Genomic DNA, 25,220 nt, shown 5'->3' with positions numbered 1-25,220 from the left:
AATAATTAGATTCGATCATGAGAGTAACTCCGAAATAAAAAGAATAATAAGGAATTCCAGAAGAATGGATTGGGATTTCTATGCAAACCACCTGAGCAACAACATTGCCCACCTTCGAGGGGGCGGTGACATCCGGAGCGAAATGGAACTAGAAACAATGGAGGAAAACCTCCATGCAATCGTCATTAACGCATATGAGGCCAGTTGTTCGGCTAAGACTGTTAAGTCATCAAGGGATGTAACATGGTGGAACAGGAACGTGACCAGGTACGAAAACTCCTCAACCGGGCAAAACAAACCGGGGACTGGTCAAGGGAAAAATGCCAACATTTTGCTTGACACCCCAACAACGAATAAAATGGGAAGAAAGGAGAACTGGAAACTAACAAAAGTGGTATGCTCAGAAGCTAGGGTAAGGTGGGCACTTTTAAACCACTGAAATCACCCGGAGTAAATGGCATTTTCCCAGCCCTAATCCAGAGAAATCAGTTTGAAGTCTCTAATGAGGGTGAAAAAGGGCTGTATAGCCCTGGGATATATACCAAAGGCATGTAGGCAGACAAAAGTGATCTTTATTCCTTTCTTCTTTTTCTTCAGCCTTTGTCCCGTTCTTTTCACCCTAAATCTTTCAAACCAATATCCAACATCGTACGTACTCAAAACGGTGGAGAAGATCATAAACAACTAGCGTAATCCCCTACATCAGTGGCAACACGCTTACGGGGTAGGACGGTCAACTGAAACTGTTCTGTGTCATCTGACGGATGTACTACGGGATGCCATGGAAACAAAGGGAATAGCATTGTGTACGCTCTTGGATATCGATACCCGGAGCCGCAAGGGAGTGGGAAACACCCTGGCATTCTGGATGGACAAAAAGCTAGAGAGTAGGCAAATAGAAGTACCGACAGGTACAAATTCTATTGTCATGAATACTACTCAAGGTTGTCCACAGAGCAGGGTATTATCGCCGCTTATGTGGAGTATGATAGTGAAGGAACTCCTGGACGTGCCAACAAATACTGGAATACAGGTCCAGGGTTATGGGGACGACATTGCTTTAATCTGTAGGGGCAAATATGAGGATACCCTAAGTGATAGAATCCAAACTGGACTAAGGGTCACTAGTGCCTAGTGCAGGAAGGTAGGGTTGCGTATAGATCCAGCCAAAATTCCCACGGTACCATTCACTAGGAAACGTAAGACTGATCACCTGAGAGCCACAAGATTACATGACGTAGACGTGAAACGAGAAACAGAGGTTAAATATTTTGGAATAACGCTTGACCAAAAATTATTCTAGAAGACGCGTGCCGAAAAGTTACGAGGGCTCTGATGACTTGTAGGTCCATAGTAGGAAGAAATGGGGTTGCAGCCAAAAGATGCTACTTTGAATATGCACTGCAATAGTAAGGCCAATGATTACCTATGGGGCGGTCATCTGGCCAGAAGGCACTGGACTCAACACGCAAGCCACGGAGTTACAGAAACTCCAAAGACTGGATTTCGTGTGTATCAGTAGGGCAATGAGAACGTGCCCAACAGCATTCCTGGAGGTCCTTGTGGGATTAACCCCACTCATCTGCACATACAGATGCAGGCAAGGAGGGCAATATTCAGGATGGGCGGGAGTATCAGTGAGGCGAGGATCTGCTTAAATTGAAGGAAGATTGATATTGTTTTTAGGAGGTATCCCGAATTATCGACACGAGGGGATAACATGACAGCGAGATTTCACATCGATAAGAATTTTGAAATACATTGGAGTAACAAGGCAAACTGGGAGAGCGTGGCTGTGACATACGGCTTAACTGATTACTTGGTACACTGACGGATCCCTCACAGCAGAGCGAGCAGATGCCGGTGACATTGGGTCAAGAAAAATGTACTTGGAGCCAATGAGTAAGTACACTAGCATATTCCAGGAGGAAATATACGCCATAAACAGATGTGCCTCCTTTAACCTGCAAAGGAACTACACGGGGCAGAACATTGCTATTCTTATCGAGAGCCAAGCAGCGATCAAGGCACGTAGGTCCAACCAAGGAAACTCTAAACTGGCATGGGAATGCCTTGAGAGACTGAATACACTCTGCTCGTTCAACAAGGATTAGCTACTCTGAGTTCCAGGCTATGTTGGGTTGGAAGGCAATGAGGCAGAGGAAGAACTAGCCAAGATGGGAGAAGGGACCCATTTACATGGGGCAGAACCCTTCTGTGGAATCGGAAATGGGTTTATGGCTATGACATTAAAAAATGAAGAGGAACGGTTGAGACAACTGTACTGGGCGAGCCTACCAGGCATGGATCAGTGCAGGGTGCTTATTGGGAGCTTCGAACCGAAGCGCAGAAAGGATTGCTTAAACATCACCAAAAGAACTTCCGAATCGTAGTGGGAATTATCACTGGTCACTCTCGGCTAAACTATCACCTAGGGAAGCTAGGTATACCCACGGACACTTCCTTCAGGTTTCGTGTGAAGTGTGACGAAATCTGTATACACGTTCTGGGACAGTGTCCGGCACTTGCGCAAAGTAGGTCGAGGCATCTGGGAGATCACTTAATACGAGATGCAAACTTGAAAGATCTTAAAGTAGGCAATATAGTAAAATTTCTAACGGTTATAAATTTGCTTGAGATACTATGATTAATAGGTATATTATAACTAGCAAAAGGGGTAAAATAGTTATTTAAGGAAGCGGTGCGACTTTCCTTAACGCAATAATAATATCATGGCCCATCTTGAATCTGTGGCGGATTTGTTTGGCTTCGAATTCATTCACTCATCTTTTGTAACTCCAATTATAGTTTCTGCAACTGCCGAGGGAAGGCACAGAAGAGCCGCATGTTTTGCGTCATATCTCTGTCTACAAATTTTATATCAAAACCACGCATTAAAGTATGACTCAGTACCGAACTCCCATTCTTATACATATATACATCATGCATCTATTGCATGAACCCCAATTTATAGCGAGGAAATAATTTTTTAACATTTGGACACACTTTTATCAATCAAGTAAATAGGCGAATTTTGATGGTAAATGTTCACAAGTCTACCAAATCGCTGATTTCTGATGGATATTTTTAGCTGGACTTTACGAGGCGAATATTTAATTTTCCGACGAGCGGCGCTTCAGCGCCGCCATTTTCCTTTTTAATTCTGGTCATTCAAATCTCAATGTCACGTCTTAATAAATAAACCGTCAAAATTTCAAAACGATATTTTTTGTTGTTTTTAAAGTTTTGTGTAAAACAAAACCTTATTAAAATCGGGATGGATGGTTATATCTATTTACACTAAATTTGGTGGAAAGGTGGGAAGTGTGAACGCTCACGCATACAGTGAGTTACATCATTTTCCGTCGAATTTGGAGGGGGACCCCATACATGCAAAAGAGAGGTGTAAATTTGTTTGTCCGCAAATGTAGTCACGTGCGGTATTAAATGAAAAGTCTCGATTAGTACTTTCCGAGGCCGGTCTTAATTTTGACATTTGTTGGGAACTTGGGGAGTGCGGGGCGTCAAAAATGATCATTTATTTAACGGACACATTTGGAGAAACTACCCGAAACAAAAATCTGAAAAAAATTTGGAGGCTGCCACTATATGGTGCCAAGTCTCCGAAATACCCTTCATACCGATATTTCTCCAAGTAAACTTAATAATAGTATATATATTACTGTAATTTTCAGTAATTGGCTGAAAAGCCCCCCTTGAGTTCATCCTACAACCACAATTTTTCGGCAACATAGGCTATAGAACATGATCGCACGTAAGTTTGGTAGAAATGACACTATTACTAACACAGTTATAATAGGTCAAAGTTGTCGCTTCTTTGCAAATTCAAGTCTATAAACGCCAATATCACCCGAAAGTGGATAATCTGACATAATATATGCATACATTATGTGCTACGTAGTAATGCGGCAAATACACTCAAATGGCTTTATTTGAAGAAACACAAAAAACTTTTCATACCTGAAGCGTCCAGCTTTCGTTTCCCGACTTGTTTTCTCATAATGGTTTAAGTTATTAGCACCGCGGAAAACTTTTGAAAATCGACCTTTTTGCTTTTATATTTTTAAATTTCATATACCTTTAGAAAGCACGTCATACCTTTTTATAAAAAAATTCAAACAAATTTACAAATAACAGTAGCTTTAGTACGCGTATCTTCGATTACGAAGCTCATCCTGCCGAGAAAGATAGGGAAATGTGATTTCCGACAGGAGTATTGGAGCGATGGGTTGAGTACTTTAATGAACTGCTGAACAACCAGAACATCAGCGCGCTGGAGGTCTCGCCAACTGAAGACGATGGATAAATACTGCCAACACCAAGTATAGAAGCAATCATCATCATCAACGGCGCAACAACCGGTACCCGGTCTAGGCCTGGCTTAATAAGGAACTCCAGACATCCCGGTTTTGCGCCGAGGTCCACCAATTCGATATCCCTAAAAGCTGTCTGGCGTCCTGACCTACGCCATCGCTCCATCTTAGGCAAGGTCTGCCTCGTCTTCTTTTTCTACCATAGATATTGCCCTTATAGACTTTCCGGGTGGGATCATCCTCATCCATACAGAAGTGACCCGCCCACCGTAATCTATTGAGCCGGATTTTATCTACAACCGGACGGTCATGGTATCGCTCATAGATTTTGTCATTGTGCAGGCTACGGAATCGTCCATCCTCATGTAGGGGGCCAAAAATTCTTCGGAGGATTCTTCTCTCGAACGCGGCCAAGAGTTCGCAATTTTTCTTGATAAGAACCCAAGTTTCCGAGGAATACATGAGGACTGGCAAGATCATAGTCTTGTACAGTAAGAGCTTTGACCCTATGGTGAGACGTTTCGAGCGGAACAGTCTTTGTAAGCTGAAATAGGCTCTGTTGGCTGACAACAACCGTGCGCGGATTTCATCATCGTAGTTGTTATCGGTTGTGGTTCTCGACCCTAGATAGGAGAAATTGTCAACGGTCTCAAAGTTGTATTCTCCTATCCTTATTCTTCTTCGTGTTTGTGTTTGACCAGTGCGGTTTGATGTAGTTGGTTAATTTGTCTTCGGTGCTGACGTTGCCACCATATATTTTGTCTTGTCTTCATTGATGTGCAGCCCAAGATCTCGCGCCGCCTGCTCGATCTGGATGAAGGCAGTTTGTACGTCTCGGGTGGTTCTTCCCATGATCTCGATATCGTCAGCATAGGCCAGTAGTTGGGTGGACTTGAAGAGGATCGTACCTCTTCGTACGCTCAACGGAGTTCGTGATAAGTCTCTGCGCGTGCCGGTATGCGGCATTCTTCCGTTCTGTTGCTAGCTTACATTCATCGTCAAACCAGCCGTTCCGACTCCTTTTGCGGCTGGGGCCAAGTATGTTTGTGGCTGTATCCATGATAACATTCTTCAGGTGATTGTGAAGATCATTTGTTGATGCTTCATCTCCAGGTCCTCTGTTGACTGCAGTTATTGCGGCATTCAATTCCCTCTTATAGGTGCCGCGGAGGGTTGTGTTGTGGATGGCTTCAGTGTTCACTCTCACCTGATTGTCAGAGAGGATTCTAGGTGGTATTGTTATTCGGGATCGGAGCACCATGCCAACGAGATAGTGATCAGAGTCTATATTGGCCCCCCTATATGTTCTGACATTCATGAAGGCTGAGAGGTGGCGGCGTTCGATCAACACGTGGTCAATTTGGTTGAAAGTGGTCCCGTCTGGAGAGGCCCACGTATGTTTGTGGACCACTTTCCGCGCAAACCAGGTACTTCCAACAACCATTTCGTGTGACCCTACTAATTGAATAGTCCGCAGTCCGTTATCATTTGTTTTTTCGTGTAAGCTATGTGAGCCAACGTATCGCCTGAATACGGGCTCCTTCCCTACTTGGCTGTTAAAATCGATATCATATCTGGCACAGGCTTCGAGGGTTCGTTCTAGTGCCTCGTAGAAGGCATCCTTCTCCGACTCTGCAGTCTCCTCTGTAGGGGCGTGAACGTTTATGTGGCTTATATTTCTAAATTTGCCTCGCAAGCGCAGAGTAACATAGCCGTTCGCTTATGTTTTCAAAGCCGATAACAGTAGGTTTCATTTTTTGGCTGACTAAGAAACCTACTCCGAGCACATGGTTTACTGGATGACCGCTATAATATATGGTGTAGTGGCTCTTCTCCAGGAAACCGGTTCCTGTCCATCGCATCTCTTGCAACGCTGTTATATCAGCCCTATATTGGGACAGGGTATCGGGTAGCTGCTCATCAGCTTCATCTCTGTACAGGGAGTGCACGTTCCATGAGAAAATGCGCAAATCGTTCTTCCGTTGTCGTTGCCGGGTTCGTCGTTTTAAAATCCGTCCAGTCCGAGGCTCCTGTTGTGGCTTCGTAACAAGTTGTTTTCCATGTAGGGTTGTCACCCCTGCCCAACCCCCAACCTGGAGGACCAGTTGGTACAATTTGTTCCGGTTTTAGGCGCGGGAGACTCCGTCTGCAGCTTTTCGTTAAGAAAGGGCTCCCAGCGGCCACCACGTGGAGGTGGTGATAGGGTTTGGTAGTAGAGCTGTTGGTGTTGGTTCAGCAGGCATTTCCCAGGTTTTATGCTCCATCGTGGGTACCAATCCACGTTTCGCCCCGGGACCTATACTACCCTTAGACCACCATAGAATAGAATAGAATTGAAGAAATAGTCGGTGCAATTTATATATCATAAGACGCCAGGAGCCCATGGAATTACAGCTGAATTAGTTAAATATGGGGCGACCAATTACACCAAGCGGTTCATAACTGCTTAAGGTGTGGGATAGAGAATCAATGCCTGGCGAAACTGGCAAAGAGACATTATCTGTTCCATACATAAAAAGGGAGATATCACACAGTGGAGCAATTATAGAGGTATCACTTTGGTGAGTTCCGTCTATACGATATTCTCCACTATCTTGCTATAGCCCCATACGCTCAGAACATCATTGGCCTAAAGAGATTTCACTCCAGCCAAATCAGCAACAGATCAGATTTTCTCTCTACGGCAAGCGATGGAAAACTGTTGGAATATGGACGTCAGTTGTGATGATCTTTGAGGAAATTCGGTATCCCGACCAAATTGATAAGACTGACTAGGCTGACCCTGACCAATGTGCGAGGCCAGCTAAAAGCAGCAGGATTACTCTCAAGACCATTGGCCATCAACAACGGTGTACGACAAGGGGATGCCATATCATGCGTCCTCTTTAACCTGGCCCTCGAGAAAGTGATCCGTAATGCTGAGGTAAATGCGTAGTTTTCGGTATTTTTTAAGTCCATCCAACTACTGGCCTATGCTGACGATATCCCCATCATGGGAAGAACGATCCGAGACGTACAAACTGCCTTCATCCTGATCGAGCAGGCAGCGCGAGATCTCGGGCTGCACATCAGCACCAAAAATCAACCAACCAGCAACAGCAAAACGCACTGGTCAAATGGAAGGAATAAAGATAGGAGACTACAAATTTGAGACCGTTGATAATTTCTCCTATCTAGGGTCGAAAATCACAGCCGATTACAGCTACGATGATCAAATCCGCGCACGGTTGTTGTCAGCCAACAGAGCCTATTTCAGCTTACAAAGACTGTTCCGCTCGAAACGTCTCACTATGGGGACAAAGCTCTTATTGTACAAGACAATGATCTTGTCACTCCTAATGTATTCCTCGGAGACTTGGGTTCTTAGCAAGAAGAATTGCGAACTCTTGGTCGCGTTCGAGAGAAAATCATCCGAAGAATTTTTGGCCCCCTACATGAGGATGGACGATTCCGTAGCCTACATAACGACGAAATCTATGAACGATACCATAACCGGTTGTGGATAAAATCCGGCTCAATAGGTTACGATGGGCGGGTCACTTAATCCGTATGGATGTGGATGATCCCCCCCTAAGACTCTTTAAGGCCAATATTTAGAAAAAGAAGAGTAGGCAGATCTTGCCTAAGATGGAGCGATGGCGTTGGTCAGGACGCCAGACAGCTTTTAGGGATATCGAATTAGTGGACCTCGGCGCAAAACCGGGATGTCTGGAGTTCCTTATTAAGCCAAGCCTAGACCGGATACCGGTTGTAGCGCCGTTGATGTTGATGATCCGGTTAAGCCAAAAAATGATCATAGTTATTTTGAAATTTTCGGATTTTGCAAAATTTTGAATTTTATTCATCTTTTCGGATGATGATGATCTTCGACTTTTCACTGCTGAACATTTTTGATAAATGCTCACACATAAAAATATTTCAAACTCCCCTCTCATAACCTTCCACGTCCAGAGTAGAACTAATGTTATTGCGGCTTGCCGGTACGGGTGGGTGCACTATGGGTTCTTCCAGCGTAAACAGGAGACCAAACTGAACGTGGATGGTGTACTTAACGTAGAGGGGTGAAAGTTCTTCAAGTGAACAAAGAGGTATACAAGCCAGCCCTTAATCTAGAGCAACATGAGAATGTTAAACCTGTTTAGGAACGGTGGTTTACTAAAACGTTGTTTCGGAACGACGATTTAGGTAATCATTGTGAAACAAACATTTGCAAGTAATAAAGCCGTCGAGTTGGGTATGTATACTTTACTCGCCGGGTTCAATGAAGGGTGGATAATTCTGTTAAAAATTCTACATATATTGTACTGCCGGATTAGCTTTAAAACCTACGAAAACATACGGTGCGGAAGATGAAGAGAGTATGCAAGCAAGTTCCATTATTCAAAAAAGTAGTGCAGTAAGAAAAGGAGCTGGACTATATATATTCAGGATTACTTTTGTTTGGTCCAAGGATAACAGATTGATCAATTCTAAATATTAAAACTTTTTCTAAGGTTTCGTTTGCAAAAGAAAACCTTCCTAAAATCGGTTCAATGTCTGTCTGTCTATTATTATTATTATTCTGTTAAGGCAAAGTCGCACCGCGTCCTTGAAGAACTATTGTGGCCCTTTTACTAGTTATAGTGTACCTATTGATCATAGTATCTCAAGCAGGCCTATAACCGTTAGGAACTTTAGTATGTTCCCAACTTCCAGATCTTTCAGCTTTCCATCTGGTATTAAGTGTTCTCCCAGACGCTTCGACCTACTTTGCACCGGACACTGTCCTAGGACGTGTATAGAGGTTTCGTTATCCTCCTCACAAAACCTGCAGGCAGTGTCCGTAGATATCCCTAGCTTCCCTAGGTGATTGTTTAATCGACAATGACCAGTGAGAATTCCCACTATGATTCGGAGGTTTAAACAATCCATTGTGCGTTGCGTATCCCCCAATAAGCACCTTGGACTGGACGGTTCGTATCCCCCAATAAGCACTGCTCCCTCCCAAGTAGGTCCGTCCAGTATAGTTCCCTCAACCGTTCCTCTTCATTTCTTAGATTCATAGTCATGAAACCGTTTCCGATTCCATAGAAGGGTTCTGGCCTGTGTAAAAGCGTCCCTGCTCCCTTCCAACGCAACATGGCCTGGAACCCAAAGTATCCAGACTTTGTTCAACGAGCCGAGTGTATTCAGTCTCTCAAGGTATTTCCATACCAGTTTAGAGTTCACCTGGTTGGACCTAAGTGCCTTGATCGCTGCTTGGCTATCGGTGAGAATAGCTATGTTCTGCCACCTATAGTTCCTTTGTCTGTCTGTTGATCACACGTACTTTTCTCAGAAACAGCTGTAATGATTGACATAGATGGATACTGTGAACGCCCAGACATGTACTAAGTTACATCTCTCTACGTTGAAATTAAGGGGGGCCCCATACATGTTTGGCAATATTTAAATCAATTTAGCAATAAATTGAAATTCGTATATTTAAAACACAACAAATTTACTTTATTTAACTTTATCACAAGATGCGCGTACAGTACTTGCTCACTTTCTGAATTTGGGCATTCCAACTGGATCTTTGAAATTCGTGTGTACGCCGCCGCGGTTGGAAACAGAAGAGCGGCTTATTTCCATGCGGTCCTTACTGTCCCAACCAACGGCATTTTTCCACCGCTAATTCTCCACTCCCTTGGTGCGTTCTAAAAATGAGTGAGTGGAGAGTTCCGCGCCATCTACCCGTCCGCATCCGCAACATTCGAAATAAATTTCGAATGCTGCAGATCCTGCCGCGCAACACATGTAAAAGGGGGTGTAACATTTTTTTCACTGAATATAGTCATGTGGAGTACTTTCATTTAGTACTTCAGTCTTCAGCCTTTTTCTCGTTCACAAGCGGGGTCGGTGATCGGTTTCGTCATTTGGCTCTATCGAATGCCTGATCTGGGTCCAACCTTGAGGCTTTTAAATCCCCATCCAGCGTATCAAGCCATCATTGCTTCGGTCTGCCTTTTGGTCGTTTACCATCGACTTCGAAGTTTAGACCAATCTTGGCAAGTGAATTCTTGTTAGCACGAATTACATTACCATACCATCGAAGACGCCTTCCTCGCAACTTTTTCACGATTGGTGCAACCCCAAAACGATTGCGGATATCCTCATTCCGAATGTGATCAAAACGTGTCACGCCACTAGTCCAATGTCACATTTTCGTCTTCATTACCGCAACATGCTTTCATTGTCTTTTACAGGTGGCTATCACTCAGAACCATAGAGGACGACAGGATGGACGACATTCCCATAAATTGTGGATTTTAGATGTTCGTTGATACGTCGATCACAAAGAACACCAGCTGTGGAACTGCACCTCATCTAGGTTGCGTTAATGCCGGAAGCAATTTCATAACGCAGTTCTCCATTGGCTGATAGTGTTGATCCGAGGTATTTAAATCGCTCAGTTCTGGGCAGATCACTGCCGCTGACAGTGATTGTGTTGCATGAGGCTACCATTCCATTATTGGACAGGTCGCTCCAGATAGTTTTTGCTATCATCTGCACAAAGCAGTGTGTAGGGCGCAAGACGTTGGATATCTCGTGCGACAGTGTCCATAACAATAACAAAGAGGAGTGGTGAGAGGGCCCTTCCTTGATAAACACCAACAGAGACACGAAGCGGTTTTGATACACCTGCCATACTTCGAACTTTACTTTTCGGATCGTAGTAGAGCAACTGAACCCAGCGCACGAGTTCTTCTGGCATTAAGGCATTAAGTGTTGTCGTAAAGCATACCAAATTAGTTCGTGTGGTACACGGTCAAACGCTTTCTCTAGATCCAGAAAGGCAATGTAAAGAGGGCGATACTTCTCACGGTGTTTCTTCACGAGTAACGGCGCTGCGTGTATTGCGTCAGTAGTTTCTCATTTTTTGACAAATCCGGCTTGATTCACGGTTATTTCAACGATTTCGCGAACACAGTTGTCAAGAATGCGTTCAAAAATCATCATGGTTTTGGAAAGTAACCGGATCGGATGGTAATGTGAACATTCTGCTGGACTACCTTTCCTTTCTTGCCAATCAGATGGTATTCCTCCTTCCTGAACACACAATTAAAGAATGCACTGAGCCACAGTTCTGGGTCCCACCTCTTCGCTTTCCAGAGCTCAGATGCAATGTCGTCAGGTCCTGTTGCTTTCCCCGATTTCATTCGTTTTATTACCTCCTCGACTTCAGTTGCGCTGACAGTTAAGTCCTTTATACCAAGTGCATGGGTTAGCATTGATACTGGTGGATGCAAGATATACCTAAATCTCTACCGAACTAAGGAGTTCGGCACCCGTGTTGAAACGCAACTCCACGCCGAGGCCCGAAGGTCTCTTCTCGCTGGAGCACAACCACAACCACCATGAAACTCCCACTAGGGGCCCAACCGCAAACAACCGAGCTGTACTCACATACAACGGAAGTTCACCCGAAATATGAGAGTCCAGGAGCTATCCCGGTTCCCATGGTACCAGTATACCCCTGGTAAGGTTTGGTGACCAATTTGCCACTTCAGATGAGTCCCCGTGCAGTCTCGGGTCTGATCGCTCTCATTAGGCCTTTGGAGCATCCGCCTACTGCATCACGGCCGGGAAATCAAAGTGAGTACAGCGTCTCTAAGAAATCGAATCGCGCATAATAGTACCATACTTTTCGTCGATATCCGGGCATTACTATCAAAGTTATAACAATTCGAATTTACAAATTTCACAGACGTTTACTGCAGTTTACGCCATACAAATAAGATACCGACCTCACAATTAACGAGAATAATTAAAGTCCCGTTTATGAAAAAATTACTTCTCTCCAGCCTCTAGGGCTCAAAATATGTCCCACTCCGAAACCGGCTCAAATAAACTTACTAGTAGTAGATTATCAACTGTTAGGAATTGACTGAAAGAAACCACTGAATTTCATCCTAGCACTAAATTTTGCACCAGCATAGAGAACATACGGATACCAAGTCTCATGAAAATCCGGTTATTAGTGTCAAAGTTTTAGCAGTTCAAACTTCTCAACTTCGTGCGAATTTACTGCATCCTAAGATGCTGATGTCATAATTAACGAGAATAATTGACATACGAGTGAAATATTAAAATTCCATTCAAGAAATAAAGTCATAAATATGTCCGTCTCGAGTGATGTTGATATACAAATAACTAAAATACTGAAACAAAATATTTCATTGCGACCCCCCGTTCATAAGAGCTCACTTTGTTGTGGTATTGACAAATTGATAAGAGATGATGACGTCCTACATATTGTAGAATGCACGAAATTAAAAAAAAATGCCAAAATTTCGTTTTCTATAATTTGGTTAATAATAGTTGGATTTCCTTCAAACTTCCGAAATTTATATCCCTTATACCACAGCCAAATTTTGTAGTCCTAGTCTGAGCTTAAGGAGGAGTCTCCGGATAAATTTCTGAAATATGCTAATATACTATTATTAACTTTAATTATGCAAACAACGGAACAGTATGTATTTTGAGGAATAGATTTCGTTTAAATACACCATTGAGTTTTTTTTTCAGATTTTTTGGTTGGATAGGTTCTAGAAACGAGATCTGTTACGCTTTTTGGTGATCATATTTTGAGCCCTTACTTTCTTACGTTTCACCCGAGACCAAATATGGGACCAGTTCGGAAAGTACATTCAGCACAAAATGTTGCGCCACTTACTATATGTAAAGAGATCAACAGACCACGCTTTCTCACCACCTTTCGTGACAGTCGGTCCAGCCGTTTCCCAATAAATCAGATGTGACAGACAGACATCGACTCGATTCTAATAAGGTTTTGTTTCATACAACCGAGTGAAACAAGAACATTGGTACAACAAGAAAAATAAACCGATTCTAATGAAAGTCAACAAAATTCAAATAAGAAAAGTATTGAATCATATCGTTCAAATTACAATGTCTTTCCAAAAGTAGTTTTTGAAAATATGTACCGTTTATGGACGTGGAGTTCGAGCAAATGCTACAAATGCAGAACTAGATGAAGGCCTCGACGGAACCAGCTGTTTGGGTCAGAGAGAGATATCGTCTACCTATTGTCAGATACTGGCTGTCTGATGTCTGGGGCAAAGTCAGGCATTTGTCTGACTAATATCTGCCTGACGTGTGAGATAGACGAAGACATTTGCCTAATATACATAGAAACACACTTTGTCTGCCCCATATATTTGCCTGATACAGAAATTTGTCTGTGTCATGTCTAATACAAACACAAACATTTTAAAAAAAGTAAAAAAAAAATGAGAGGGTAAATTGTATTCAAAATAATCTTTGTTCATACGAATTCACTCATTGGCGCATTATTGTAGCTTATCCATCACTTGTTAGCACTGATGAAGGGAACAAGTGGTTCCCGAAATATCGGTATTTTCAAGAATAAATACCCACACCAACGAAAAAGAAACAACAAGTTTTTATTTCTTCAATTATCCATCACTTTCTTAAACTCGGAAACTGGAAACGCTTTGGACTTGACAGTTACGGATTTTTGGATGTTCACAATCGTTGCATAATAGGTTCCCTTTATTGCCAATTTCAACCTTGGTAAGGCAAAGTTGTCTGGGGGACGCAAATCCGGAGAGTAGGTACACCTTTTTTAGCAAGAAACTGTTGAACAACAGTGTTTGTAAAACTCGGCACTGGCAGTTTGATACTTCGGAAAAAAAATCGTGATGAATGATGCCTTTGCTATGGAAACAAGTCGGGAAACCGGAATCTGGACGCTTCAGCTATGAAAAGTTTTATGTATTTCTTAGTACGCAGCACGTAATATATGCATATATTATGTGAGAGTATCCACTTTCGGATGATATTGACATTCATAGTCTTGAATTTGCAAAGAAGCAACAACCTTGACGTATTTTAATTTTGTTAACAATAGTGCGGTTCCCACCAAACTTGGTAAGATCATTCTCTATATTATAGCCTACATCGTGGTGCTAGCATGAACTTAAAGGGAGTTTTGCAGCCAATTACTAAAAATGATAGTAATATACTATTATTAACTTTATTTGAACAGATATCGGTATGGAAGGTATTTCGGAGGCACCATATAGTGGCAGCATCCTGATTTTTTCAGATTTTTCGGTTGAGTAGTTTCTGAGAATAGCCCCCGCGCGAGTCGCTGTTCATTTTGTTCGGCAGTTAGCGCATGCGGCACAACACCGTACATGCTTTATTCTTCTTCAAATCTTCACGCAATATGCATTGAATGATTTCTTTTGGTATCTTCGTTTTCTCTTCTATCAACCTGCACCAACAACGACGTTCAGCTTTCAAAATATCAGCAACACGAGCGATGTTTTCGTCCGTTTTTGTACTCGCTGGTCGGCCACTCCTCTCTTCTTCTTCCATGTTCCCTCTACCGTCGGTAAACACGGCATACCAACGAAATATTTTTGCACGAGGCACAGTTGATTCTCCATACACTTTTCGTATTAGCTCGTAAGTTATGGTACGATTAAACTCGGCTTTAAAACAAACTTTAATTGCGACACGTTTCTGTAAATTTTATTTTAATCACACAATAAAAAAGCATACGTTACCGGAACATGCTTACTAATATTAAAATGATCGAATTGAGCGGAAACTTGGCATGTGGAAAGGAGAAAACCTGACCTCATGTCATCATTAGGTCACGTCATCGTACCGTTTTTTTTGAAGCGTAGACTCAAAACTTATGGGACGAACCTTGTATATATGTCTGACACAGGGGTTTGCTTGAAACAGTAATTTATTGCAGACAGCACAGATATTTGTCTGTTGTCTGAAGCAGCCGGAAACATTTGCCTACGCCAGACATAACTTAATAATAGTGTTTTAATATGTACACCTTGCAAATACACTTGGCAATATTCTGTTGTGTCGTGTAGTTCCCAGTGGGTGTTAGTCAATCTATCGTGTCGCGTCGTTCCCGGAGGGTGTTAGGAAAACTGTCTTGTCGTTCCCAGTGGGCGCTTTCCTTAACGGATTCGTCCAGTGCAGAAGCAACTACTCCACAGACGTTGCCTCACCTGTGCCCTGGGAGCAACGTGTCTGAAAGTGAAAGTCGCTCGATTATTTAATCGTAAACACGATGTCAGAGCGAATTATATTCAACTTAAAACTGCCAAGAGTTCGAGCATAAGGTTGCGCGGGAATAAGTTTCGGAAATGTTTGTCATAAATTACATTATGTATTGACCAGGAAGTAATCATAAATTTCTGTATTCGACATATTTTGCTTATATAGAAGATTCTTGTCTAGTTCTAATTCTTCTTGTTTCCCTGATACATTTTCAGGATAATGTTAAAAGTGACCCATCTGATGTATTATATATGATAATATGAAATTGAATCAAGGGCCCTTCGCTTTAATAAAACACCTCTAACAACTGACCACATATGGTTGAAGTTGACGAGGAGATACTTGTATTGGATTACGTATTATATTTACGATGGCAATAAAAATAAATTCAGCCATTCCCATCTGATGACCGAATTTCACCTTTCTTAGAATATTTATATGCGGTCAGCTTCAATATTTGGAAAGGGACTCTAGCTTTGGTTAGTCAGTTTGTTGTTTGCAGCGCAGAAGTTATGTTTCCGTGGCAGCGACTATTTTTCTGGTTTTTCAGATGCAGCCAAGATGAATGCACGCATACGATTTTTTAATAAGACAATTATTGTTTAAAAGCTGCCGACGGTACATTTCTTAACGCTTTGAATCTTGTGCACATACATAAGGAAATAAAAATTTATTTCATACATCTTATTTTCACAACGCGCTCTGAGAAGAATGGTTGGGGATAGCTTTATGCAAGATTAATGCACAGACAGACATAAAATTCGGCAGTTTGTCAGTCTTACTGTGCCTTAATACAACTTTATTGCATACAAGGACGAAATAATTCAGGAACGCATTAGGGGAATTGTTCATAAATTTGCCCACAAAACACTCCCAAAAAGGAAAATGCTTTATTACAATGAGCCCTTGAATAATGCACTAAAGTGGAAATGTTGGAGTACTCCTGCAAGGCTTCTTTGCGTTAGTATCTTCTTTCTTGACATGTCCTTAGCAAGGAATGTCAATAGATGTGGGGGTAATGGTCGCTCAGAATAAATTATTTGAAGGAAATTGGGGGTATCTTGTATAAAAAAATATTCGCACGCAAAGATGTAGTACCTATGTAACCAGAAATTTCTTGGATTTCCGACATTTAATCTAATTATGGTGGGTTTGAACATGACGTAACTGCGTACATAGTATTTGACAGTTTTGGGAAAAGAGATATCACTCTTGAAAGGGCCTTAAAAGTACATCATGATATTTAGATATATTATATTTGTTGGAAAGCAAAAGTTTTCGTATTTTGTCTTCATCCTCTTTAAGCTGATCAATCTGATTGCCCAAATACGTATATCTAGAAGAAATAATTACGTTGATTTGACGATAACGAAAATGTAGTTATTAGCAGAATAATCAGAGGTTGTATTGAATGCATTTGATTAGATTCAATCCCTAAAATTAACTTTTTAGCTTTCCGATAGCCTGGAAATTTATCTATATAACATTGTCCATTACTAAAATGGTTTTCTTTAGATATAAAACAGTTCCATTTATTTTTTATTGCACTGTATAAGAGACCATTCGTAGACAAGTGTCTTTCCATTATGGTCGACTTAAGTTACTCCCAACGGGAAGCTACGGTCAAATAATTTTTGCGTACATTTTCACACTCATACTCGGTTTCGTTTTTATCGGCACTATCCTTTGGGGAAAGCAATGGAGGGCTACTTTGCGCAATTGAGAACAATGTAGAGGAAAGCAGAAAATTCAATTTGACGTAAGAATTTCTTTCCAAAAAAATATAACACCTCTACTCTGTAGCTGAAGATGTGTTTCTATTAGGAGGGTGCAACTGTAATGGAAGAGAAAATAGAGAAGAACACATCAGTAGGATTAGTGTTTAGGCAAGGTAAGTTTACATGCGGGTCTGTATATATGTATGAAAAAATGAAAAGAAATATAAGTAAATAAAATAGTTGCCAAACTTCTCTGATTTTCTAAAATTGAAAGAATAACCCGAAAGGTTGAACACGAACATTATTCGATGGAAAGAGTTATGTATACTCGTATCTACTAGAAATCATTTCGGGCGTCAATGCACTCAAATGGAGTAAAGCCGCTGGGCTTAATGCTGCATCTGCAGTTACTGCAGATCTATTACCTCCACTCGTACAGAAATCTTGGGAATCCGAAAGCCGTTAAAATTCCAAAAAAGCGCACCTGTTTTGAATGTGAAAATTGGAGGGGTATCTGCGTTTTCCCTGTCGTCGCAAAGAAAATAGTTAAAATAACCCTGGAACGCATCAAAGATATTCTTTGATGCGTTCCAGGGTTATTTTGAAAGTTTAATTAACAGCTGACTGGTTTCCGCACCGGATCCTCTTGCATTGACCACATCAACATCCTATGGACCATTTTGGAACGGTGCAAGTTACATATACCAACAACACGAATATACGAAAATACTTCAAGATGTAAAACTATACCTAGACCAAACAAAGGGTCAACATTAACATTCCAAAGTGCAGACATTGCGTCAGCATCTTTTTCATTTGTTTCCGGTAAATCACTTAATCAGCAAAATTGCAGTTTCCATAAATGTGGTGTACATGTAGCTTCCCGCGCCCAGTTGTTCTATATTCGCCACCGACGCGGTAACGCTGCCCGTTAAAGTATTAATCTGTAAAGTTGAATTATAAGTTCTGTTATGTGTAATAAAGTTCGATTTGAAAGTGATCCTTTTGTGTTTATTTTTTTTAATACTCCCCTCCGCTCAACACCAAAACTGGCGGAGTCGGTAAACTTCACGTAACGCCGCGAAGGAAAAACGTGAATATAAAAAACTAAACTATTAATCGCGAAGGTTAATGGTAATTAAACCAAAGTTAATAAATCGTATTCGGGACGCCGCGAAGGATTACCGAAATCTGGGGAGATTTTGAAATTTTGGAAGAACGAAAGTAAGGCCTTAAGTTCTTCAAATGACTGGTGAGGCTGCCAGAAACCCAAAATATTAAAAAAAATAATAATAATAATAAATCAATAAACAAACAAAAGTGAGTGACTCAAACAATAAACGTTTAAGTGAAAGTGAACAGAAGCTGAAAGCGAATCGAATTAAAAGCAGCAGAAAACCAAAAAAAAAGGGGTAAGCTGAATAGAAATAAAATTTTTTGCTGAAAACTTACTAGACGTGGAGCAACTACGAAGGAAATTACAAAGGAGGAGTGTCCATAACGAAAGACGAATAGAATCAGAAAATATGGACCAACAAATCGCGGTATTACAGCAGCAACTGCAACAGAAAGATGAACAGATAGAGCAGTTAGCAGCAGCGTTTGAGCAGTTACGCCAACAACAGAATGCACAAAATCAAGCACAGATTTATAATGGATGGACAAAAGTTCTAAAAGAATTAAAATATATGTCCAATTTTTCGGGGAACGGCGAAATCAAAATAAATGCATTCATCAATACCATGGAACATTACCTAAACGGAATCTCTGACTTTGAAACTCGTAGAACCGCAATAAGGACAATTTTCTTCGAGAAAATAACTGGCGAAGCGAAAGAATCCATCATCAATATTAGGGAGACAGACAATTGGGGCCTCATCAAGGACAAACTAAAACTTCGATTCCGACCTGAAATGGAACCGGCAGAAATATTTCGAAGGATCCACACAATAAGAGCAAACACCGTAGGCGAACTTATTTTGGAAATTCAGAAATTAAAAATCAAAGGAGACGAATTATTAACATACTATTCAGGAGAAAATCATATAGATTTAAGCACATTTGAAATTATATTAGCTAACAAAGTGAAAGAAATTACACAGGGTGTACTTCTCGATAAAATTTTACACGAAAGCGATATAGACGAAATTATTAAAATAATGCAAAGTAGAAACTTTGAAGATTTGTGTATTAGAAAAGAAGTCAAAAAATTTGACAAAGTTAATAAATATAATGCAAAATCAAATGGAAAACGGAGTGGTTATCAGAAAAATGAACGAAATTATACTACAAACCAACAGACAAATGACACAGACAATACAGAACAATACAGAAGACATTCTGATAATAATCATAGGACGAGACGAAACTCTTACACATTTAATACAAATTCTAACCAATCTGGCCAATCCAATAATCAGAATAATAATTTTCGAAATAATAATTCCACACAATCTAGAAGGAGAAATTTGTCATCGAGACAAACTAGACAAAATTCAGATTCTAGGAGACAACGAGAAGAACCAATGGAAGTTGACAATGTTCAGAGCCAAACCAATAATAATGAGGTTTCGCACGAACATCAACAAAATTTCGTAACCCGAACTCAATCCACTAACACTGGTCAAAATAATAATATCGATAACAATAACTCCAAATTTTTTATAAACTAGCCTCGGACGATCAGACGTAGTACGTAGTCTATTTGGATGATATCCTCATATTCAGCACTTCTCGGCAGGAACACTTAAGAGCAATAACCAATATTTTCAAAGTCTTAGAAAGTCACAAACTAAAAGTGCAGATTGATAAATGCGCTTTTATGAAAAAGGAAACCGCCTTTTTAGGACACGTTATTACTAAAGATGGCTTAAAGCCAAACCCTGACAAAGTTGATGTCATACAAAAAGTAGAATTACCAAGGACAGAGAAACAACTAAAAAGTTTTCTCGGATTAACGGGGTACTATAGGAAATTTATTCGGGACTACGCAAAAGTGGCCCAACCACTTACCAAATTTCTTAAAAAAGGTACCAAGGTCAATCCTAAGGATCCGAATTATATAGAGGCGTTTGAAAAATTAAAAACACTCATTAGTTCCCATCCTATTTTACGCTTTCCAAACTTTAATAAACAATTTCATTTAACCACCGATGCATCAAATTACGCAATAGGTGCCGTCTTGTCGCAAGAGGGACACCCTATTTGCTATGCATCAAGGACGCTGAATTCACATGAACGAAACTATTCAGCGACCGACAAAGAATTTCTAGCCATAATATGGTCTGTAAATTACTTCAGACCATATCTTTATGGTAACAAATTCAAAATTTTTACCGACCATCAACCTATCAAATATTTACATGCTAAATATAAACGCAAAGATTTATCACCACGTCATCAACGTTGGCTCTTAAAACTTGGGGAATATCAGTTTGAAATTGAATATTTAAAAGGAAAAGAAAACAAGGTTGCTGATTTTCTAAGTAGAATCGACCTTATGAAAGAAACTATTGAGAATTCAAGTGAATTACCTGATAAAACCAATTCGTATTCTGATTTTGGAATTTTGTTTAATATCGAAGAAGATAATGACGCTACAATGGCCACAGTTCACTCGGCAGAAGAGGAATTGTTGGACCATATTCCGATCAAGGAAGAAATCGTCAATAAATACAAAACGCAAATCATTTTAACGAATAACAAAGTAAAAGAAATGGAGGTAATACACAAGAAAAGAATAATATATATTGCTGAGTACGACTTCGAAATGTTAGAAGATATTCTCAAACGATATATCAGAAAAGGCATAACTGGCATCTACTCAGAAATTTCAGATCACAAATATAATTTTGTTCAAGAAAAACTAAGGGAAATGTTTTCTAACGATAAAACAATCAAATTCATTAGATGTTCTTTTCGAGCACAAGATTTACGAACAGAAGTCGAAGCTGTTAAACAAATCTCTCTTTATCATGTAAGGGAAAGTCTGCACTCAGGGATTCAAGAAACTTTTGCAGCAATCAAAAACAAAATTTACTACCCTAAATTGTTGGAATTAATAAACCAATGTGAAGTTTGTCAAGAGGTCAAATACGACCGCAAACCCATTAAACCTAAATTCTATTTAACTGAAACGGCAACAGACATAAACCAAATCGTTCATATTGATATCTATATATGATAATAATGAAACATTCGTTTCTCACCGTCATAGACAAATTCTCTAAATTTGCCGCTGCTTATTATTTACCTGACAGAAATCATGTCACTATCATTGAACAGTTAGAAGACCATTTCGCAAAAATTGGCAACCCTGAAAAAATAGTCGCTGGAAACGAATTCAACAGTGTCCAGATAAAAGATTTCTTACAAGAAGAAAACGTTTCCTTACATTTGACGAAAGCTCACAGCCATACAGGTATTGCAGATGTAGAAAGTTTACATAGAACCTTAGCAGAAAAGTTTAGAACTCTCATATATCAAAAAGTTAAAATTTCGACTAGGCGAATAATACAAAAGGCCGTCATCAACTATAACCAACGATTTCACTCAACAATTAAAGCTACGCCAATAGATGTTCAAAACCGTAAAGTAAATTTTGATAAAATCAGAAAAAATCTACAAATTACCAAAGAGAAAGTGATTGAAAAGCGAAATCAAACTAGGGAAGATTACATTGAAACCAGATCAACAGGTTTAGTAAAGAATTATAAGGCTACAAGGCAGAAACATTTACCCAAATTTCGAAAAGTGAAACTTCATAATGTTCATCCAGTGAACATAAAACGTAAATTAAAGTTTACAGACCAAGCTAAAGAGCTTGAAATCCCTTTCACGGAAGAAGAAAAATCAATTATTGATAAAGCAATTAATAACGGACCACTTAGTGAGATCCTAATATCAAAATTTAACATCAGCATATCAAGAAGAGATATTAAAACATTAATCGGAGAAGAGTGGTTGAATGACCAAATTATAAATTTCTACTTAAATCTTTTGAAAGAACGTAGTGAACAAAACGAAACAGGAGTATTGCCAAAAGTTCACGTAATGAACACATTCTTTATTCCATGTTTCTTACGTTCAGGATATAATGCAGTTCGCAGATGGACCAGAAAAATAGATATTTTTTCCTACGATCTTATAATGATCCCAGTTCATGTGAATGAAGTCCACTGGTGTATGTCAGTTATTGATTTTAGAAATAAAAAAATTCAATATTATGATCCAATGAGAAAGGAAAATCCTAATATTTTATACAAACTAGAGGAATACTTGAGGGAAGAGTCGCGTGACAAACGACAAGTACTATTCGATACTTCGGTATTCATTAAAGAAAACATCTCAAATGCCCCACTCAAAGAAAATGGAAGCGATTGTGGAGTATTTAGTTGCATTTTTGCAGAAAATGTTTCACGAAATTGCCAACCAACATTTACACAAGGCCAATTGCCTTATCTTCGTCAAAGAATGATATTAGAAGTAGTCCAGGGCAAATTAATATTCTAATAATATATCCGCGTTTCCAATCAACCCAATTTAATATAAATATATATCTTACAAAAAAAAAATATTTTTTTTTTAAATCTACAGATGATCATGATTTTGTTAACATTCCTACTGGCAACAACTTCAGTTAAAGGACAGCTTGACATTTACCCGATAACGGAACAGTCAGGGTTCGCCGACATTAAATTAAATCAGGCTGATATTGTTAGCAAAACCAGCTTAATAGCTCATATTATCAATACTTAAGAAATTCTAGATTTGATTAACAACTTTTCGAAAAATATAGCTCATTTAGATGAAGAGCATAAGAACTTTCTTCAAAATGAGTTATCTCATCTAAATAATAAAGTCAAAACTATGATCCCTAATGAAAAACGAAAAAGGAGAGGTTTAATAAACTTAGTAGGTAGTACACAAAAATGGCTTTTTGGTACGATGGACGACCAAGACAGACAGGACTTAGAAAGCCATTTAAAGACAATTGACACTAATAACCACAATGTAATTTCAAGTCTAAATCAACAGATAACTATAAATAATCATTTTAATGAAACTTTCAAACAACTTAAGACGATTGTTGAAAAAGACAGAAAAATATTTTTGGGAGAAATAAATAGTTTAAATAAAAATGTTGCAAGTAATAGTTTATATTATGATCAGTTTTTCAAAATTCAATTACTAAAAAACAAAATAGATCATATACTAGATAACATCGCCTCCGCAAAGTATGGTATTATGCACCCTAACATCCTAACTGATGAAGAAATACAAACCTACAAAGTAGATTTAACCAAAATCGAAAATTTAAAATTGGGAATTATACAATTCGGAAAGAATTTACTGATTTTTGTTATTAAAGTACCTACAGAATATATTACAGTTGATTTGAGAATAATTTTACCTTTGCCAAATAAATTCAAGAAAGAAATAGACTCACCCAGAGAAATCATATTTAAATACAATGGACAAATATACAAATATGAAAAATCAAAATTTTTGAACGAATTGAGTCTGAGTAAACATTGTATTTACAAACAAGATTGTAAATTAACAACCAATGAACTTACTGAAATTATCCAGATCGATGAAGAAACAATTGTAATAAAAAATGCAAATGATATACTTATTAATCAGACCTGCGAAAATCGAAAACTAACATTGAGAGAAAATGATCTCATTCATTTCAATAATTGTTCAATTAAAATTCTAGATCATCAATTTTCAAACCGAAAACAGAAATTCCAACAACGTTTCTATTATCCTGTAAACGAAAGTTCTTATAATTTTTCAAACAAAATAACTTTTGATGAAATAATATTAGATAATTTTAATAATATTGAAAAAATTCAAGAATTAGAATTCCACAAAACAGTGTCATATGGATTGAACACGATCTTCATCATATTTATCGTACTTTTGACCTTTGGAATAATTGTATACATAAAAACAGAAAAAAATTATAATATTAAAATAGGTCAACGAATTCAGGAGAATTCTAATCTAGAGGAGAGGGAAGTTACATATACCAACAACACGAATAAACACGTGAAAATACTTCAAGATGTAAAACTATACCTAGACCAAACAAAGGGTCAACATTAACATTCCAAAGTGCAGACATTGCGTCAGCATCTTTTTCATTTGTTTCCGGTAAATCACTTAATCAGCAAAATTGCAGTTTCCATAAATGTGGTGTACATGTAGCTTCCCGCGCCCAGTTGTTCTATATTCGCCACCGACACGGTAACGCTGCCCGTTAAAGTATTAATCTGTAAAGTTGAATTATAAGTTCTGTTGTGTGTAATAAAGTTCGATTTGAAAGTGATCCTTTTGTGTTTATTTTTTTTAATACTCCCCTCCGCTCAACACCAAAACTTGCACGGTGTTTAGATCTTCGTTTTACCTGCTCTTCATCGCTTTCGAAAAAGCTTTCGACAGCATGAACAGGGCATGCTCTACATTGGAGGAACATTATGGAGAAATTAGTGAGCAACTTATGATGGCGCAAAATATTACATGCTGCAGCGAGGTAGTTATTTGAGTTTAGCTTAGTGAAGAGAGTCCAACTCCAAACACTCAAGCCTTTCGCTAAACCCATCGTCAACGGCTTTCCCCCTAAGGCAGGCTTTCACGAATCTGAGAACATTCTCCAGAGGCAGAAAATTCGCAGACTATTCGTAAAAGAAAACCTTATCAGGGTATCTTCGTCTAAGGTTTGAGTAGGCCGGGCAGCGGCATATGAAATGCCGCGCCGTATTTTCCTCCTCGTTGCATTTAGCGTGCGTTTAGCCGAGACCACCACTCCAATTTTTTCCATGAGGTAGTTTAAGGAGCAGCGTTAAAGGTCTTCCTGGAGTTATCATGTCCCAATTCTTGAGGGACAACAAAAATGACGCTCTAGCGGCCCCGGGTTCTCCGAGAATCCTTGCAATTTCACTCTTCAGAGTAGACTTGGATGTAGGCGGCCAAAAACGGGCTCTGTCCCCGATTATAGATCCGGATCCTTGGCAAGCCAGCCTGTCAGCTTCCTCATTACCAGCGAGATTCGAGTGCCCTA

The 25,220-nt window shown here is 39.6% G+C and overlaps 1 protein-coding gene across 1 annotated transcript in view; it reads right to left on the bottom strand.

Moving 5' to 3' along the window:
• Positions 1–15,272: 15,272 nt before the first annotated feature.
• LOC119649279 overlaps positions 15,273–25,220 on the bottom strand; it is a 31,304-nt gene continuing 21,356 nt past the window's right edge. Inside the window, exon 3 of the mRNA XM_038051368.1 lies at positions 15,273–15,404. Coding sequence (XP_037907296.1) covers positions 15,360–15,404 — 45 coding nt within the window. The 3' untranslated portion in view covers positions 15,273–15,359. The remainder of the gene's footprint in view (positions 15,405–25,220) is intronic.

This window comes from Hermetia illucens, chromosome 2 (assembly GCF_905115235.1).
Source record: "Hermetia illucens chromosome 2, iHerIll2.2.curated.20191125, whole genome shotgun sequence".
In the NCBI taxonomy this organism is placed as follows: Eukaryota; Metazoa; Arthropoda; class Insecta; order Diptera; family Stratiomyidae; genus Hermetia; species Hermetia illucens.
Note: the sequence above shows the minus strand (reverse complement) of the source record. Positions and strands in the feature narration are given on the sequence as shown.